Source organism: Hemiscyllium ocellatum, chromosome 5 (genome assembly GCF_020745735.1).
Source record: "Hemiscyllium ocellatum isolate sHemOce1 chromosome 5, sHemOce1.pat.X.cur, whole genome shotgun sequence".
Classification (NCBI taxonomy): Eukaryota; Metazoa; Chordata; class Chondrichthyes; order Orectolobiformes; family Hemiscylliidae; genus Hemiscyllium; species Hemiscyllium ocellatum.
Genome location: NC_083405.1, coordinates 87,208,827 through 87,228,309, shown reverse-complemented (window position 1 = coordinate 87,228,309; position 19,483 = coordinate 87,208,827). Strand labels below are relative to the sequence as shown.

The 19,483-nt window shown below is 39.1% G+C and overlaps 1 protein-coding gene across 5 annotated transcripts in view; it reads right to left on the bottom strand.

Annotated features, from left to right (window-relative positions):
* Positions 1 to 2,349: 2,349 nt before the first annotated feature.
* crot (carnitine O-octanoyltransferase) overlaps positions 2,350 to 19,483 on the bottom strand; it is an 84,207-nt gene continuing 67,073 nt past the window's right edge. For all 5 annotated transcript variants that reach the window (XM_060824953.1, XM_060824952.1, XM_060824954.1 and 2 more), the window contains 6 exons: positions 17,383 to 17,513; positions 9,799 to 9,922; positions 7,713 to 7,791; positions 7,525 to 7,618; positions 7,274 to 7,393; positions 2,350 to 6,104 (listed from right to left, as the gene is read on the bottom strand). In XM_060824953.1, the coding sequence (XP_060680936.1) occupies positions 5,984 to 6,104; positions 7,274 to 7,393; positions 7,525 to 7,618; positions 7,713 to 7,791; positions 9,799 to 9,922; positions 17,383 to 17,513 (669 nt within the window). In that variant the 3' untranslated portion in view covers positions 2,350 to 5,983. The remainder of the gene's footprint in view (positions 6,105 to 7,273; positions 7,394 to 7,524; positions 7,619 to 7,712; positions 7,792 to 9,798; positions 9,923 to 17,382; positions 17,514 to 19,483) is intronic.

The following is a 19,483-nucleotide window of genomic DNA, read 5'->3' as shown; positions in this document are numbered from 1 at the left end:
TGTGCTGATGATTAAGCCAAGTTAGAGTTCACCTGCTTTCATCACAAAGGACATACGGGCAGTTTTTCACATTATATGTAGATCAATGTTATAGTTATACTGGAACAGGTTAGCTAGGCATGCAGCAAGCTCTAGACAACAAGTCTTCAGTATTCTTGCCAGAATGTGATAAGGGCCTGTGGCCTGAACAGGTCCAATTTTCTTTGGGCATTTGTTGATATCACATGAAATGAGTCAAATTGATTGAAGAAGGTATTCCTGATGCTGGGACAGACACGAACAGTTAGCACTTTTGACTGAAGTAGCTAGGTAATGCCTCAGCCTCATCTTTTGCACTGCGCGCTGAGCTCCCCCTTTCTTGAAGGTGGTAATGTTTAAGGAAACTTCACCTTACTTGTTTAAATGTCAAGCAATATGCTGGACTAGCTATGGCAGGAGTGCAGACATTAGATGTGATTCATTAATTGTGGGATGACTTGGCCCTGTCTATTGCATTCTCCTTCCACCATCTGACATACACATAGTATTATGGTGTAGCATTATCAGGTTGACACCCTGTTTAATGTACATCGTGTTGATCCTGGCTTGCCTTCTTGCACTGTTCATTGAAATAGGATAGGTCTCTCTGCATGATGGTGATGGTAGAGTGGGAAATACTGGGTCATGTGATTGCAGACTGCAATTGAATACAATTTTGCTGCTGATGGCCTAATGGATTCCCAATTACAAACAGCCATGTTTGAAGTCTGTCCCATACAACACTTCTGTTAGTCCACACACATGGAAAGAATCCTTAATATAATGATAGAACTTAGAAATCTATGTGGTGGCCACTTTTACCAACATTGCAATGGATTGAAGCATGTATGACAGATTAATGAGGACAAAGTCAAGAATATATTTTCTTGTTCCCTCACCACCTGCCACAGACCCAATCTAGCAGCCCTGAACATGGCCAGCTTGACCTGTAATCATGTTACTAAGCCATTCTTAGTGATAGATATTGAAGTTCTCCACCCAGAGTACATTCTGTGACCTTGCCACTCAGCGATGTTTAACATGGATGTGGTGATACAGACAATCCACCATGGTCAGTCGTCAGAAAAACTTTTCTGATTTGCTGATGACCTTTAAGGATGGAAACTGCTTTTACCATGGCCTACGTTTGACTCCAGACCCACAACAGGTGGGAGAGGACACGCCCAGGGATGGTGATATCTGGAATACCACCCACAATGTACTATTCTGTGAGTATGACTATGTCAGGCTGTTGCTTGATTAGATAGCTGACCTATTTGTGTGACAATCCTCATCGATTGGTGGAGAAAGCTTTGCAGAATCAACAGAGCTGTTTTCTTTGTAGTTTCCAATAGCTGGACTAATGCCAGGTGGTGTAATTTGTAATGGTGTGTTGTAACTGAATGGCTTGCTTATATCTTTCGAGCAGGCAATGAAGAGTGAACCACATTTTTGTATTATTGACTGGACATACCTGGGCATTTTTCCACAAGCATAGGTACGTCCCAGTGCTGCAGTTGAAAGTACAGTTACTTCTGCAGCTTTCAACATTAACAGCCATGATGCTGTCATGACCGAAAGCCAGTCTGGTATATTTTGGTATCACAGAGTGAATTGAATTCATTGAAGGCTAGATGTTGCAATACTGGAAACTTCTGGAGGTAGACATGGAGCATTCAAATGGGACTTTGCCTCGAGGGTGGTTGCAAACATTCAGCTTTGTTCCTAACGTACATGTGCTAGATCCCCCATCACATAATATGGGCAATTGAGGAGCCCCCTTCCCAATAGTTAGTTAATTATCTTCTATGACAGGACAGTAAGATTGTGGCTCAGTGCTAAATGAATAATTTGAGGTTATCAAGAAATAGACAGAAAATGCCAGGTAAGCAAAATGAAAAGTGATGAGATATAGTAATCAGAAAAGGCAAAGTAAGGTACTTATGTTGATGCACATAAGGCTTCACATATAGCAATGTGATGATTAGCAGATAATTTTTCTTACATGATTCTGGTTGAGAGATAAGTATCAACCCTACAGAAAAGCCCCAAAAAAGAGATGTCTACAAACTGTTGAAATTGAGGTCATGAGGGAGAACAGAGCCTTGATTTTATGTCTCATTTGAAGACTGCACCTCTAACAATATAACACTCCTTTGAAATCACACTGGGGTTCAATGCACACTGGAGATTTTATCCTCATAACCTGGAGTGGGATTTCTTCTTACTCAAACACACTCGAGTCTTAAGTGCCAAAATAACAATAACCAGCGAATAACTACAAATGATCAACTGAGGCTTTTATTTTGTTTTTGATTTGATCCATATGGATGTGTGAAAAATTACCGTGGAAACTTAGCAGCCAAAAACACTGCCACAATGTAGTAGGTTATTATAGCAAACAATTTTTAAATTGAAGGTTAACTGTAAATCAATCTATACTTATAATCAGCTAGCTAATCTGATCTTGTATATCTTTCAAATCAAGCTACTAAACCAAACTGTAATGTATATGTTATACAAAAAAAAATCACGTTGCCAGAAAATGTGTTACAAATTCTTTACATCACTGTCTTTGTAGTAGAATTTTAAAAAATTGTTATTGGGATACAAATATTCCTGGTAAGGCAAACTTTATTGTTCATCCCCAAATGCCCTCAGGAAGATAGAGTTCTGAAACTGTTCAGTCCTTGTGGTGTATACATCCACATGTACTGTTAGGGATAACGTTTTAGGATTTTGACTCAGTGAAGTGAAAGAATATAGTTCTAAGTCAGATGGTGTGAGACTTTGAGAGGGACATGAAAATGAATTTTCTATGAAGACTGTTGCTCTTAGTAGTGAAGCCAACGGCGCCTCTAATTTTGTTACCACTAATCACCATTCATTGACTTATCCGATCGATTACTTGCCACAAGTTTAACTCAACATATGCTTTCTTACCAAAGCATTCCTATGGTGTCTATTTATTCCATAATTGCAATGTTTTACAAACATCACTGGGATTGGGTGTTTACAAAACATTGTAGGTAACAGTCATGCACACAACTCCAACCATTTCTATGGGCGATCTATCTGTATTTCCTGAAACAAGCAATACTTTCATACTAATCAGCATGACCTCCATAAGAATTTTTTTTTAAAAATATCAGTGAAATTAAAGAGCAATTTATTTTTCATGAGCAATGATTATTTTCACAATAAGTGCTGTGATGTTTCTCCCAAAGGAATCCTTTCAATACAGAAGCATTCTAGGGCAAACAGAATGCATGGATTTATGTTCAGTAAGTCATAAAAAGGGTTCAAAATTGTGGTCTTATTTTAAAAAAATATATAGTAAGGTCAGTATTTTGGTGAGAATTACCATCAGTAGGAGAATACAAATAGGTGGAGAGCAGAGCACTCTTTATGACTGTCCAGAGAACTTCAGCTGCTCTGTTGTCTATGACGTGGTTAATAAAAGGGCACTTTGGAGAGTATTTAAAAAATTGTGCAAGGAGAGCCGATTATATAAGGAAGACTTGAAAAAATGGATTTAAATCTGTTTTGGAATCTCAAGACTCAGGAAGAAAACATTTAGTTCCCTTGTTACATGCTAGAATAGTGAAAGACAGGAAGCTCAAGGGTGTTTCAGGGGGACATTTGCACCAAGTCTACAAAAGATGGCAACTCTTATGCATCAAGCTACTTCTTAACACAAAGAGAACTCATGAATTGGCATGATGGGTGAAAATGGCTAAGTTATTGAAATTAGGAGGAAGAAAGCAAAACCCCAAACAAAAACCATAAAGTTAAAAATTGATGACCATAAGATAAAGGAGCAGAATTAGGCCGTTTGGCCCATCGAATCTCCTCTACCATTCAATCACAGCTGATCCATTTCTTGACCCCTTTCTCCTGTCTTCTGTCCATAACTCTTGATCTTTTTATTAATCAAGGATCCAACTATTCAATCTTAAATAAATTACTTAGCCTCGTTGACCTACTAGGGCTGAGTTCCATAGGTTCACCACATTCTGGCTGAAGACATTCCCCCTCATCTCAATTCTAAAGAGATGTCCCTTCACCTTGAGGTTGTGCCCTCAGCTCCTAATCTCTCTCACTAGTGGAAACATCTTCTCCATATCCACTATATCCAGGCCTCTCAGAAATTTACAGAATACTATGAGATGACACACACACACACACACACACACACACACACCTTTCTAAATACCATCAAAAACAGACCTAGAATCCGCAATCGCTTCTCATATGAGAAGTCCTTCACCCCAGGGGTTTATTCTTGTAAATGTCCTCTGGACCCCCTCCAATGCCAACACATCTTCCATAAATTACAGGGCCCAAAACCGCTCACAATATTCCAGAATCAATGAGACAAATATAGAAATTAGCATAAATGAATAAAGGAATGAAAGAGGAAAGTCAAATCAAATGAACAAAGCATTAACTGGTGGTAAAATCAAAGAGAAAAGGAATGGTTCAAATTTCCAAATGCAAGCTAGAAAGATACTGACCCCAGGGAACTAGATGACTTTACTTAGAGATACCTCAGATGCTCTGTTGTTGCATAAGTGGTAGAGAAAGAACAGCGTGCAAAGTATGCAGAAAATTATGCAAGGGGAGCCAAGGAAAGACTAAAGAGCTCTTGTTGTGAAGGAGTAGTGTCTATACTGAACCAGGAGGTCTTGGTTCAAGTCACACAGTCTAGGGGGATGTGGAACAACACCTCTGAACAGGTTGATTAAAAATATAGGAAAATATTGAAAAAGATAACATAGCAAATTTAGGAGCAAGACTTTAGGGTTGAAGATTTTTCGTTCTGTTGCTACATGACAGAATAATGAAGGATAGGAAGATTAGGGAGCTGAATACATTGCTCAAGAGTGCATTTCAATTATTAACATTAGAGGCAACAAGGTCATCTTCAGTATTTACAACTCTCAGTAACTGCAAAACTTTTTTTAGAAAGAATCTTTCTACTCCCAAGGGACAATATGTGTAAGTGAGGTAGGAGATAGAAAGTAAGTTAAAACATGGATAAACTTCAAAAATAAAATGTCAAATGGAAATAACTTGGGCAAGTTAAGCAACATTCAACAAATAATTCACCAAAAACACAATTAGCACTTGTATTAAAAGAATCTTTCAGAGAGGCTGCAAGTTTGTATAAATCAATTTTGTTCGCCTGACAAAAAACATTCTGTGATTCATATGCATTATGAAGTTATTTGGCTAATTCTGGCTTGTAACATCTTTTTACCTCGTACCAAAAGGCTACTAATAACCATGTAGATTTTAATCTGTTGCAAATTATTAACTGTCTTTTTCAAATTGGCATCAACTACTTTGGTCAGCTTTACTTCTTGTCAGTGCTTTATCTTGGTAAAATATCCAGTATATAACAGAGAATTAAGTAAAGGATGCTCAAATTGTACAACCCCCAAAACAACAATTCATTGATTGGTCCAACATTGATGTTCTCACTTTACACATTAAATATATTAAATAAATCCTAAAATCATATTTACAGATTTTAAAGATTACTTTCAAAACTCTAAACAATCAAGAGTCTGATTCCTACTTTCAGAAATAGGCTACATACATTGTTTCTGTGAAACAGACAGACTAGTTCTGTCAAAAATTAATTAAAATTAATAAGTGCGGCTTTTTCTCCTTTTCCACACAAAAAGTTAATTCTAAAACCAAGAAGTGAAAATTGTAATTATTCTATCTTTTCTTTGTGTTACTTATCTGTATCTTTTGCATTGTATTGTGCATAGTTTCAAAAATGTTGCATTGATATTGCGAAGTAGTAATTTGAGAAAAAAGCATTATTATTTCAAGTAAATTTTGTAGCACAGACCTCGGGTAATCATGTGTTATTTACAACTATACTAATGCAAATACGTAAAGATTTAGTAGTTTACAATTGTTAGCAACGTGCTTTCCTTTTCAACAGTGCTTAAAGTTGGGCCATTGTTGTCAACTTGATCATTTCATAGAAGGACTGAACTAGTCCTTTGTACAGTTCTTCTGCATCAGTCTCGGGACACGACTTCCAAGCAGAACAAGCAACTACAATCCTGTTGGGATAGAAAAAAAATTGCACTTTTAGCCATAGATAATACTGGTCCCGTTTTGATTCTGGTCAATGATAAATTGTCTCTTGTTCAAGCTGATCATTACCTCATACAAAAGCTATTTGCTATTTATCAACCCTGAATGTTGACCAGATTTTATGGATTATGGACATAATTCAGAATCTCAGGAGTGAGAAATGGTGCTAAACATTGTGCACTTATCTGGAAATATCCTTCCATCAGACTGGAATGTGTAGCAAGTCAACATCACTATGAAGCAGAGTGGGAGATAAACCTGGAGGCAAATAGCTCCTTCAATTTGTTTCTTCCTGTCAGTGCTAAAATGTGGAGTCACAGGAAAACAGGTAGGTGATTGGGAATTATTTCTGCTATATCTTTCATTTGGTCAATTGTTTTAAATCAGGCATGTTGTTACAGCTGAAGAGAACAAATATTAACCTCTAAAATATTTAAAATCAAAACTAATTAACTGAATAGAGTTGACTGGGTAGGTGATACTTTGCAGCTATTGTATGTGGTAACTAGCGGACAGTGCAATCTACAGTGATCACACTGAAATTGGCTGCACAAGAAAATTCAATTCAGAGTTAATAAGCTGGAGTCCGACCTATGCCCTTTGTGACATATTAGGGAGGGGGACAGTTACCTGGAAACTTTCAGGAGACAAATCCTTTAGATAAACTATATCAAATTTGGTACATGGTCAGGGACAGAAGGATGTGACTGTGAGTGAAACAGTTATGAAGATCCAGAATTTAGCTTTGGAGGTGACTCAGCAATGCCTTTATCCAATAGGTCTGAGGTTCTTGCTCCCAGCATGGGTGAGGGCACAGTCTACAGGGAAGTTGAAAAAACTGTTCAGGTCCTAAAGGACGCAGCTGTTAGACTGGGTCTGGCACAGGTGAGAAGGGAAGCAAACTTAAATGGAGAATGATGCAGAATTTTAAGATGTAGTCAGATCTAGTTGCTTTAGTTTATGAGCTACTAAACATTAGTAAGCAATGACAGTAAGTTAACAAGGCTAATGGAATGCTATCCTTTATTCGGAGAGGAACTAGCTGGAGTAGTGTGTGCAGTTTTGGTTTCCTCATTTACGAAAGATGAAATTGCATGGAAGCAATTCACAAAAGGTTTGTTAGCTGGATCATCACCTGTCATCCCGGATACGGTAGAAAAATCCATAGCCATTGTGGACCATAGGAAGGACAGCACCTAGGACGGTAGTATATCCAACAAGGCTAGTTGAAAGAACAAAGTTTCCGCCACCACCACTATTAAAACAAAAGAAGTGGAAAAAGTTAATTAGTAGCATATTGTTAAGAAAACACAGTGAGTTAACCTATACCTTACCTGGAACAGATCATATTATTTTACTGTAGTTTGTAGAAAGGGGAATAATTACCTTTTAGTAAAGGCAGCATCTAAGTAGAGCTCTGGCACAGGAAGACCTTCTTCTTTAGCTATAAGCATCAGACCCAGGAGATGTCGGTCAAAGCCTAAAGTATAAATGTAATTAGATCTGATCATTGATTGTACATAATTAATTTAGAATTTCAGTAAATATCAAACCAACAAAACTAAGCTACTCACCTCTACCATTTTGACAGTCAGTCATCAGTTTGTGATGTCTTGCAAAAGATTTCATCATCAGCTGTTGACGGTTCACATTCTAGCATACAGAATGAAGTAATTGAAACACTAAAGCTACTCAACATGGAGAGTCAGAAAAATAATTTGGAAACATTTTTGTGGTTGAAGAACTCATAGACCTATTCCTACTATAGCACAATTCAGATGGATTACTTCAACATAATTTTAGTTCCACTGGCTACACATTTTCCTTTTTAAAAATGCATAACTGTCAAAGTAAACTTACAAATTATTCATATTTCAGATTCAAACCTTTTTAAAATACTATTCATATTACATGAACCTTAAGTTTCAGCTTGAAATATTTTTAAATCAGCGAAATGAAGAAACAAATTATATCTTTGTTAAAGGCCTGGATGAGCTTAAGAAGCAATGATGCCACAAAGGTATATTTTCATCTGTCCCTTCATTCATTTGTTAGAAAAATGTCATTATGAATATAAAATAATAACAGCTGCTTTATAATTGGTGACTCTTTAATGTTTGCACCAATGAATGGATTAAAATGTACGCCAAACGTTTAAAGCCCTTAAAGACTATAATATCTATTATCTGAGCACATTAAAAGAATAAGCAGCATATTTGACTTTAACAAATGACATTCAAATGTGTACAGGATTGTACTTGTCTAATTAACCAATAATTATTTCTTTTATTGAAAATAACTTATGAAAAATAGCCTCAAATACCAGATGGGGCACAAAGGCCTTAAACTAGTAATTAAAAATCATATAAATCAGTTTTTTAGAAGCTGATATCCCAATAAACACAGATAAGAATCTGTTATTTCAGATCAAAAGATATAAAATATGATTTATTTGTTCAAATTTCCAAGAAAACATACAGCTGCTGTTAGAAAGCACAGGTATGATTCAAACAACGAAAAAAGAGAGATAGCCCTGAGAAACAAAACAAATTTGTACAGCTGAATCAAGTCTTATTGGAAGAAGAGTGACAAGGCAACTATTACTATAATGTGTATTAGAAGAAAATGGCAGTGAAGTCAAATTAATTTAATAGTTATAACAGGCACTGTGTGCTGAACAGCTCCTCTCTGTTGCATCACTATGAACTATGCAAGCATACTAGTTCACTGTTATTGTTATTACACAATTGGAGGACTGACATCCAATATCAATGAGCCCAAAGCGAGGTTTAAGATATAAACCAAACATGTTCCTGGCAGACTTTTGGAATCTATTCTGGACCAATGTAATAAACATGTCAATTATTCATTTTGAAAGTTAAATTAAATAAGTCCCTTAAAAGAACCTGAGAATTATAAAGAAAAGGACTGAAAAAGACAATTAAAGATTCCAAGGAGTAATTGTACCATTGGAACATTAAATACATTATATACAAGATCTACTAATAATGTGAATTGTTAACTGAGCTAACATATTGATATTCTGCCCATTTATCCTTTGTGGTCAGTGACAAAATTAGCAATTTTATTGCGATTTCATTTTATTAGCCAGTTTCCTCAAAAGACCAAGTGGGTTCAGCAGAATGTAATCAAACAGCTCCAGGACACCTACATTCCTGCTGGTGGCAGATTGACTTGTTACCCATCCCTTCAATCAGAGTACAGACATCATATTTAGAGTTTGAGCAATCAGTAATCTGGGTACAAGTTCTCCTGGTTTTCTAAATTGAAATGACAGTCATATTTTCACTCAAATTCCTTTGTAGAATCATAAAACAAGTCTGTACAAAGCAAAGTGAATATAAACTTTGTACTGCATATCTAATGTTAACTCTATTTGTACAGATTATCAAACAGTTGAACATTTTTCTGCTAACCCAATCTACCGCCAATAATATTCCCTAAAGAGTAAGATGTGAAACAAGTAACAAAGGATAGAATAATTTCTGATTTTTATTTGGTAAATTATCAGCTTAAGGGACAAGGAGCAGATTAAAATTGAATGGGTGATAGAAAGATCCACCGTAAATCAGCACTGAGCGAGAGGAATAAAATATAAAAATAAGGATAAAAATATAATGCAACTAATTGAACACTTACAGAAACTGCTGGATCCAACATTGCTCTACACCATTCTACTGCCTCAACAGTACATGGTCTCATTGTCTCTGTTCGGCCATGATAAAACCGTCGAGTCATTGCAGTCTCATAACAGCTGCCAGGTCTATGAGGAAATGATTTAGAAGGTGGGTTATTTTGCTCAGTCATCACACAATTACAAACATCTCAGGTGGAATTAGATCAGCTCATACTTCTTGATTAAAAAGGAGAATTCTGGTCTGCTGTGATATTTTTCAAACTAGTTTCTTCCAGATTTCTTGACTAAAGACTCAGTCATGCAGTTAAATTTAAAAATGTAAATATCTGACTGCAAATTCTGCATTACCTAAAGGTGAAAACTTTTACTTTAAAGTTCATAGCCAATCTCTTTAGTTGCAAACTAAAATAACATACACAATCTCACTTCGAGTTCAATTTATGACAAAATCATAGATTTATTAAGGTGCAGAAGGAGGCCTTTTAGCCCAAGGTGTCTGCATCTGCTCTCCTAATGAGCATTATGACCTAGTGCTATTCTTCCACCCTTTCCCTGTAGAACTGGACTCTATTTCCATTTAAATTCCTTGGCAGAAGCTCCAACAAAAACACACTTCAAGCAGTGCATTCAGGCTCAAATGATTAATATTGCAAAAACACAGAATTGAAGTTCCAGAGTACAGGAGGTCGAGGATAGTAAGGTCAGGGTTAGGTTTACAAGGTCGCGAGTGGGCACTGGCAATCAGAATGTTGGTTTGAAATATGTGTACTTCAATGCCAGGAGCATCAGGAATAAGGTGGGTGAACTTGCAGCATGAGTTTGTACATGGGATTTCAATGTTGTGGCCATTTCAGAGACATGGCTAGAGGAAGGACAGGAATGGTTGTTGCAGATTCCAGGATTTAGATGTTTCATTAAGAATAGAGAAAATGGTAAGGGGGATTATGGTTGGCATTATTAATCAAGGGTAGTATTACAGCAGCTGAGATAATGTTTGAGGACTCATCTACTGAGGTTGTTTGGGCTGAGGTTAGAAACAGGTAAGGAGAGGTCACCCTGTAAGGAGTTTTCCGTAGGTCTCTGAATTGTTTTAGGGATGTAGAGGAAAGGATAACAAAGATATTTCTCGATAGGAGCGGGAATAACAGGGTAGTTGTTATGAGGGACTTTAACTTCACCAGTATTGACTGGGAATTCTATAGTTCAAGTAGTTTAGATGGGGTCAGTTTTTGTTCAATGTGTGCAGGAGGGTTTTCTGACAGTATGTAGACAGGCCAACAAGGGACAATGCCATATTGGATATGGTACTGGGGAATGAACCCGGCCAGGTGTTAGATTTGGAGGGAGGTGAACCTTTTGGCGATAGTGACCACAATTCAGTTTACAATAGTTTTGGGCAGGGATAGGTAAATTCTGCAGGGAAAGAGGTATAACTGGGGGAAAGGCCATTATGATGTGATTAGACAAGATTAAGGATGCATAAGATGGGGAAGGAAACTGCAAGGGATTGAAATATACTTGAAATATACTAAAGAAGTTGAAGCTCTTGCCAAGAAGGCGGCGGCAGCTCATGTGAGGATGAGGTGTGAAGGCTCAGTTAGGGGGTTGAGAGTTATACATTAGTCAAAAAAAATCTAAAGAGAGGGCTGAGAAGAGTAAGTAGGGGACATGAGAAGTTGTTGGCAGAGAGGATCAAGGGAAACCCTAAGGCTTTCTACAGGTATATCAGGAATAAAAGAATGACTAGAATAAGATTAGGGCCAAAGATAGTAGTGGAAAGCTGTGTGTGGAATCTGAGGACATGGGGAAACGCATAATTAATACTTTTGATGAGTATTCACATTGGAAAAGGGCAATGTTAGTGAGAATACGGAAATACAGGCTACTAGATTAGATGAGATTACGGTTGTCAAAGAGGAGGTTTTAGCCGTTTTGGAGGACCTGAAAATAAAGACGACCCTGGGCTGGATGGGATTTATTCTAAGATTCTCTGGGAAGCTGGGAAGGAGATTGCAGAGCCTTTGGCTTCGACCTTTATGTCATCATTGTCGACAGGAGTAGTGCCAGAAGACTGGAGGATAGCAAATGTTGTTCCCTTGTTTACGAAGGGGAGAGGAGCCAACCCTGGTAATTATAGGCCAGCGAGCCTTACTACGGTGTTGGAAAAGGTTATGAGAGAGAGAATTTATAATCATCTGGAAAGGAATAATTTGATTAGGGACAGTCAACAGTTTTGTGAAGGGTAGGTGGGCTGCAATAGCCTTATTGAGTTCTTTGAGAATTTGACAAAACAGGTGGATGAAGTTAAAGCAGTTGATGTGGTGTATATGGACTTCAGTAAGGCATTTAATAAGCTAAGCTATTGCATAAAATACGGAGTTTCAGGATTGAAGGTGAATTAGCAGCTTGGAGCAGAAATTGGCTAGCTCAAAGAAGACAGAGGGTGGTGGTTAACGGAAAATGTTCACCCTGGAGCTCGGTTACTAGTGGTATGCCACAAGCATCTGTTTTGGGCCACTGCTGTTTGTCATTCTTATAACTGATCTGGATTTAGGCATAGAAGAATGGGCTAGTAAATTTGCGGATGACACTAAGGTAGGCAGAGTTGTGGACAGTGCTAAAGGACGTTGTGAGTTACAGAGGGACATGGATAAGATGCAGAGCTGGGCTGAGATGTGGAAAATTGAGTCTAATGTGGAAAAGTGTTAGGTAGTTCACTTTGGAAGAAATAAGAGGAATGCAGAGTACGTGGCTAATGGTAAAATTCTTGGCAGTGTAGATGAACAGAGAGATCTCAGTATCCAGGTGCATTAATCCCTTAAAGTTGTCACCCAGGTTGATAGGGTTATTAGCTTATGGTGTGTTGACATTTATTGGATGGGGGATTGAGTTTTGGAGCCACGAAGTCATGCTTCAGCTGTACAAGACACTGGTAAGGCCGCACCTGAAGTATTGCGTACAGTTCTGGTCACTGCATTATAGGAAGGATGTGGAAGCTTTGGAAAGGGTTCAGAGGAGATTTACTCGGACGTTGCCTGGTGTGGAAGGACGGTCTTATGAGAAAATGCTGGAGAGAAGAAGGTTGAGAGGTGACTTAAATCGAGAAGAATAAGATAATCAGAGGATTAGATATGGTGGATAGTGAGAGCCTTTCTCCTCGAACGGTGAAGGCTAACATGAGGGGGCATAACTTTAAATTGAGGGGTGATAGATTTAGGACAGATATCAGGGGCAGTTTCTTTACTCAGTAGTAGGGGATGTGGAATGGCCTGCCTGCAATAGTAGTAGACTCGCTGACATTAATGGCATTGAACATACATATGGATAGTAATGGAATGGTGTAGGTTAGAAGGTTATCAGATTAATTTCACAGGTTGGCACAACATTGAGGGCCGAAGGGCCTGCACTGAGCTGTCACGTTCTATTTTCTAAGCATTACTCTCAATTTCCTATCACTCTCAATTTTGTATCATGTTACTTCTGTCTCATTTATTTCATAAGATCTATTTTTTCTTAAAGAGTCTTTTATGTTACACTATCAAATCCCTTTTGGAAGTCTATGTAACACCACATAACAGCGCTGCCCTCATTAACTCTCTCCACCTTACCTCTTAAGTAAACTCCAATAAGTTAGTTAAACACAACTTTTCCTTTAGAAATCCATGCTGGACTTCCTCATTAACCCAAACTGACTGACTATCAATTCTATCCCAAATTCCTATTTCAGTAATACAGATAGCAAGAAATTAATTAGAAAGAGAAGAAAGATGTGAGGTAATCAGAAATTTCTTCAGGTTGTTTTATAACCTCAATGCTTTTTTGAGACAGAGGGTGAAATCTTCCCAGCTCCTGAATAACTTGGGCCATGGTGAGAAAGTTGGGGAAGTCAAGTTAGATGACCAGCCAGGGGATTCTCGACAAAAAACGCAAAATATCCAAATATGGCAATCAACTGTTGAATGGGAAGAGGAGATTCTTACACATGAGTGATGAGGGGCCTATTTGCACAAAATAGCATGGAAATTTCATTATTGGTTAATCCTATCTCAAAAATATACAATTCCCCATTCTCCCATCTGTCACAAAGAAACTAATTGATTTCAATTTCCAACACAAAAGTCAGAGTGATTATCTGGCAATTCCAGCTCCCATTTGCTCCTCTGGACCTCCATTTGGAGGAAGAGCACCAACACCTCAGGGCACACTCCGTGGGAGGTGATCACGCACACTCCCCCAACCATGCATATTGATACCTGACACATACTAGACTCACCAGATCACATGGTACATCCCTGATCCATGTGCAAGTAGTTTTATGCTTCAGTGCTGCACTTCATATCGCACTGGTCTAGACTACTGATCTAGCTGGACAGCAGAAAAGGCTGTAGAGCCAAAAACCCAGCCCCTGCTCCTATTTATTATTTTTCTCAACTCTGTCAGATATGTTAACCAACATGAATGTTGCTGGCACAGCTTGTGACACTAAACATTATCTCTACTTGCCACTGACAGTGTTCTCTTCTGAAGATAACTTATAACAGACAAAGCAAGCAAACGTATAGATAGGCCTTATGAGAACGGATTTAAGTTTTGATTTTGGATTGAGTTATCAATAGCAATTCTGGATATTAGCCTGACCAGAAATAGTCTGTAAAAAATCTTCCCCAATGTAACATGCCTGACAAATAGATACAGTTTTTCCACTGGTTATTGACGCTCAACAGTGACAGAGCATGAGGTCAGTCAAAGTTTTGAAAAATATACCAATGAAACATTTAAAGGCTGCCACAAATCCATTAAATATTGGCCTGGACATTGGCTGAACTTCCCTGACTTCTTTAATGTTTTACATCCACCTGGTGGGGCATTGATTAAAGCATCATTTTAAGTATCCCAGGTATCTGACAGCACAGCTCTCCCATAGCACTCCACATTTGCATCAGTTTTGATCACATGTTGAAGTCTCTGGAGTAGGGAAATAGCAACCTTTGGACTCAAAAAATTAGAATGCTAACCCGGAGTCAGAAATGTATGAACAAAATTTTTTAAAAAGTAGAATTTACAAAGCTGCATTCAAACCACTGCCAAACAGAGCAACCTAGAGGTGCAGGTACATAGTTCCTTGAAAGTGACACCACAGATAGACAGTGGTGAAGGCGACATATGGCATGTTTGCCCACATCAGTCAGAGTATTAAGTACAGGAGTTGCGATGTCAAGTTGCAGTTATAAAAGATATTGGTAAGGCCAGATTTGGAGTATTGCACACAATTCTGGTAGCCCTCCAATAGGAAGAATGTTATTAAATTGGAAACTGTACAAAAAAAAACTTACAAAGATGTTGCCAAGACTGCAAGATTTGAATTCTAAGGAGATAGACTGTGGGGAAGTAGATGGTGACATCTTGCAAAATGTCCAGATTACAGAGGAAGAAGTGATGGATGGCTTGAAAGGGTTAAAGGTGGATAAATCCCCAGGACCTGATCAGGTGTACCCGAGAACTCTGTGGGAAGCTAGAGAAGTGATTGCTGGGCCTCTTGCTGAGATATTTGTATCATCAGTGGTCACAGGTGAGGTGCCAGAAGACTGGAGATTGGCTAACGTAGTGCCACTGTTTAAGAAGGGTGGTAAGGACAAACCAGAGAACTACAGACCGGTGAGCCTGACCTCGGTGATCGGCAAGTTGTTGGAGGGAATCCCGAGGGACAGGATGTACATGTATTTGGAAAGGCAAGGACTGATTTAGGGATAGTCAGCATGGCTTTGTGCGTGGGAAATCATGTCTCACAAACTTGAATGAGTTTTTTGATGAACTAACAAAGATGATTGATGAGAGCAGAGCAGTAGATGTGATCTATATGGATTTCAGTAAGGTGTTCGACAAGGTTTCCCATGGGAGAATGATTAGCAAGATTAGATCTCATGGAATACAGGGAGAACTAGCCATTTGGATACAGAACTGGCTCAAAGGTAGAAGACAGAGGGTGGTGATGCAGGGTTGTTTCTCAGTCTGGAGGCCGGTGACCAGTGGAGTGCCACAGGATCAGTGCTGGGTCCTCTAATTTTTGTCATTTACATAAATGATTTGGATGCAAGCATAAGAGAGACAGTTAGTAAGTTTGCAGATGACACCAAAATTGGAGGTGTAGTGGACAGTGAAGAGGGCTACCTCAGATTACAACAGGATCTGGACCAGATGGGCCAATGGGCTGAGAAATGGCAGATGAAGTTTAATTTAGATAAATGCGAAGTGCTGCATTTTGGGAAAGCAAATCTTAGCAGGACTTATACACTTAATGGTAAGGTCCTAGGGAATGTTGCTGAACAAAGAGACCTTGGAGTGCAGGTTCATAGCTCCTTGAAAGTGGAGTCACAGGTAGATAGAATAGTGAAGGTAGTATTTGGTATGCTTTCCTTTACTGGTCAGAGTATTGAGTACAGGAGTTGTGAGGTCATGTTGCGGCTGTACAGGACATTGGTTAGGCCACTGTTGGAATATTGCGTGCAATTCTGGTCTCCTTCCTATTGGAACGATGTTGTGAAACTTGAAAGGGTTCAGAAAAGATTTACAAGGATGTTGCCAGGGTTGGAGGATTTGAGCTACAGGGAGAGGCTGAACAGGCTGGGGCTATTTTCCCTGGAGCGTCGGAGGCTGAGGGGTGACTTTATATAGGTTTACAAAATTATGAGGGATGGATAGGATAAATAGGCAAAGTCTTTACCCTGGGGTCAGGGAGTCCAGAACTCGAGGACATAGGTTTAGGGTGAGAGGGGAAAGATATAAAAGAGACCTAAGGGGCAACTTTTTCACACAGAGGGTGGTACGTGTATGGAATGAGCTGCCAGAGGATGTGGTGGAGGCTAGTACAATTGCAACATTTAAGAGGCATTTGGATGGGTATATGAATAGGAAGGGTTTGATGGGATAAGGGCCGGGTGCTGGCAGGTGGGACTAGATTGGGTTGGGATATCTGGTCGGCATGGACAGGTTGGACCGAAGGATCTGTTTCTGAGCTGTACGTCTCTATGACTCTATGAGAGACTGGATAAGCTGGTACTTTTTTTCCCTGGAGTTTAGGAGGCTGAGGGGTGACCTTACAGGGGTTTATAAAGTCATGAGGTGCATAGATAAGGTGAATAGACAAGGTCTTTTCCCCCGGTAGGGGAGTCCAAAGCTAGAAGGCATAGGTTTAAGATGAGAGGGGAAAGATTTAAAAGGGACTGAGAGGCAGCTTTTTCACCTAGAGAACAGTGTGTTATATGGAATGAGCTGCCAAAGGAAGTGGTAAAGGTGAGTACAGTAACAAAATTTAGGAGATATTTGCACTGATACATGGATAGGAAAGGTTTAAGGGAAACGGGCCAACGTAAGCAAACGGGATCAGTTCAGTTTAGGAAACCTGGTAGCATGGACGTGTTGGCCAGAGGGTCTGTTACTGTGCTGTATGACTCTATAACTCTATCGAATAGTAATTATTTTTATGTGACAGTTATTTTCTCAGTCAGCAACACAACACAATGCCTTGGAATACAATTGTGATTATGGAACAAATGTGGTAACTACTGCATCCAGAGTAAGATGCTTACCGGCCATGGAATTTGTAATAGGCTAACTGAAGTGCAAGTTGTACAAATATATCTGGGTGAAGCTTCTTCATTTTAATCAGAGATTTTCCAAATGCAGTGAAGGCATAACTGACAATTTGGACATCCGATGCCTGTAAAATTAAGTGAGTTAATGCAATCACAGTAAAATTAATCTGCAACATTGTTATGCAATTGTCCATTGGTACATTTTAAAATATAGTGTAAATAGATCTATGCTTCTATTCCAAACTAAATTACTGTATTTCATAAATAAAATTTGTTTTCCACTCCTAGTGCTTCAATTCAATAAGCTAGCATAACAACTGGATCAAATATTTCATTTTTGCTTTCAATGTCTGTGTTCTTCAATTAAGGGAAGTTTGCACAAGAGAAGTCTTATGAATTTGGATATTCAACTTTAGTAAATGCAATTATTCCCCAGGTGACCTGCTATTCCATTCCAATAATCAATCTCAGTTCCAATTTTAAAAATTCATGTTACACTGAGGTGATGTGATAGCTGCTTTCGTTTAATGAACCAGTTATTCTCTGGTCTCTTGATTAAGATTAACAGTTAGTGTTGAAATGTTAAGGTCAAAGCATCATTTTACAGAGATGACCTTGTTCACTTTCAGCTAGTTTAGCCCCAGATCAAGGGGTCAAAGAATAAAATCATGAGTATTTTCAATGTTAACTGTTCCTTTAACTTCATGTTGGTCAGAAATGAATACTCAAATGTGTAATCAGAGTTAATGTTTCAGGTCGAGTGACTCTTCCTCAGTTTTAACCTAATCCTAAACGTCAACTTTGATTTCTGTCCACAGATGCTGCCAGACTGACTGAGCTTTTCCAGCAACTTCCATTATTGTTTGATTTCCAGAATTCACAGTTCTTTTGGTTTTTATTCAAATGTGGAATGATCAGTTAAAATACAATAGAGATTTAAAATACAATAAAAGTCGGTATCCATTGGAGTTTCAGAGGCTGTTTGCTAACCACGTGCATCATGCCCTATGGAGACACTGCATGTGCCAGTGAATAAGATCTATTGAAAAGTGTTTGCATACATGAGTAGACTTTAGTTGCATTTGTGAATATATAGTTTTAACTATTTGCATCTTTAAAGCTCAGGCGGGGGGGGGGGGGGGGGGGGGGGGGGGGGGGGGGGGGGGGGGGGGGGGGGGGGGGGGGGGCGAGAGAGAGAGCGGGGGAGAGCGAGAGAGAGAGAGAGAGAGAGAGAGCGAGCGAGCGAGCTTGCGTGAGAGATCAGGCTGAGATCGTGGGTGCGAGATTGTGCTGGGATTTTGAGTCAGGAGGCTTAAAAGACCATACTGAGGTATGCTGGAGCTGGAGTGGGATGGGGGAAGATATGGAGGAGGTGGAAATAGATCAGGCTGAGAGGGGGAAGAATAGTTCAGGAAGGAGGGGGTGAAGAGATCAAGTTGTAGGTTGGGGGTTGGAATGTGGCTGGGGAGATCAGGATGTGGGAGAAGAAAGTGGTCACAGGATGATTGCAGGAGACCTGTTTGGCCCGTCCCTTCAGTGTGATCTCAATTATCCTCCCCACCATTTCGACCTTTCCCCTCTCTCTCGTTCCATTCACCTTCAACTCTCTTTCCCCCGACCCCTTTCCATTCCTTCCCCTCCCCTCCAGCACTGATCATTCCTGTTTCAACCCTTGCTGTTTACAGTGCAGTGTGGAGTTACATGCATGATGCAATGATATATAGACTTGAACTTTGTGGTTCTGAATGGGTATATGCAATGTCATCTCAGAAGTTCCACTGTCATCAAACATTGCTTTGAAGAATGAAGAGGAGGGATCTCATAGAAATCTATAATATTGTAACATAACTAGACAGAGAAATCACAGGAACAATGTTCCTGATGACTAGGAGCTCAGAATCAGGAGTCACAGTTAAGGATGTGGGGTAGGCCAAATAGGCCTAAGAGGAGGGGAAATTTGTTCACCCAGAGTGTGGTAGCCTGTGGAATTCTTTGCCACGGGAAGTAATTGAGGCCAACAAGTTGAATTCTTTCAAGGAGTTAGATTATATAGTTCTTAGGACTAAAAAGATTAAAGGGTATGGGGAGAAGAGGG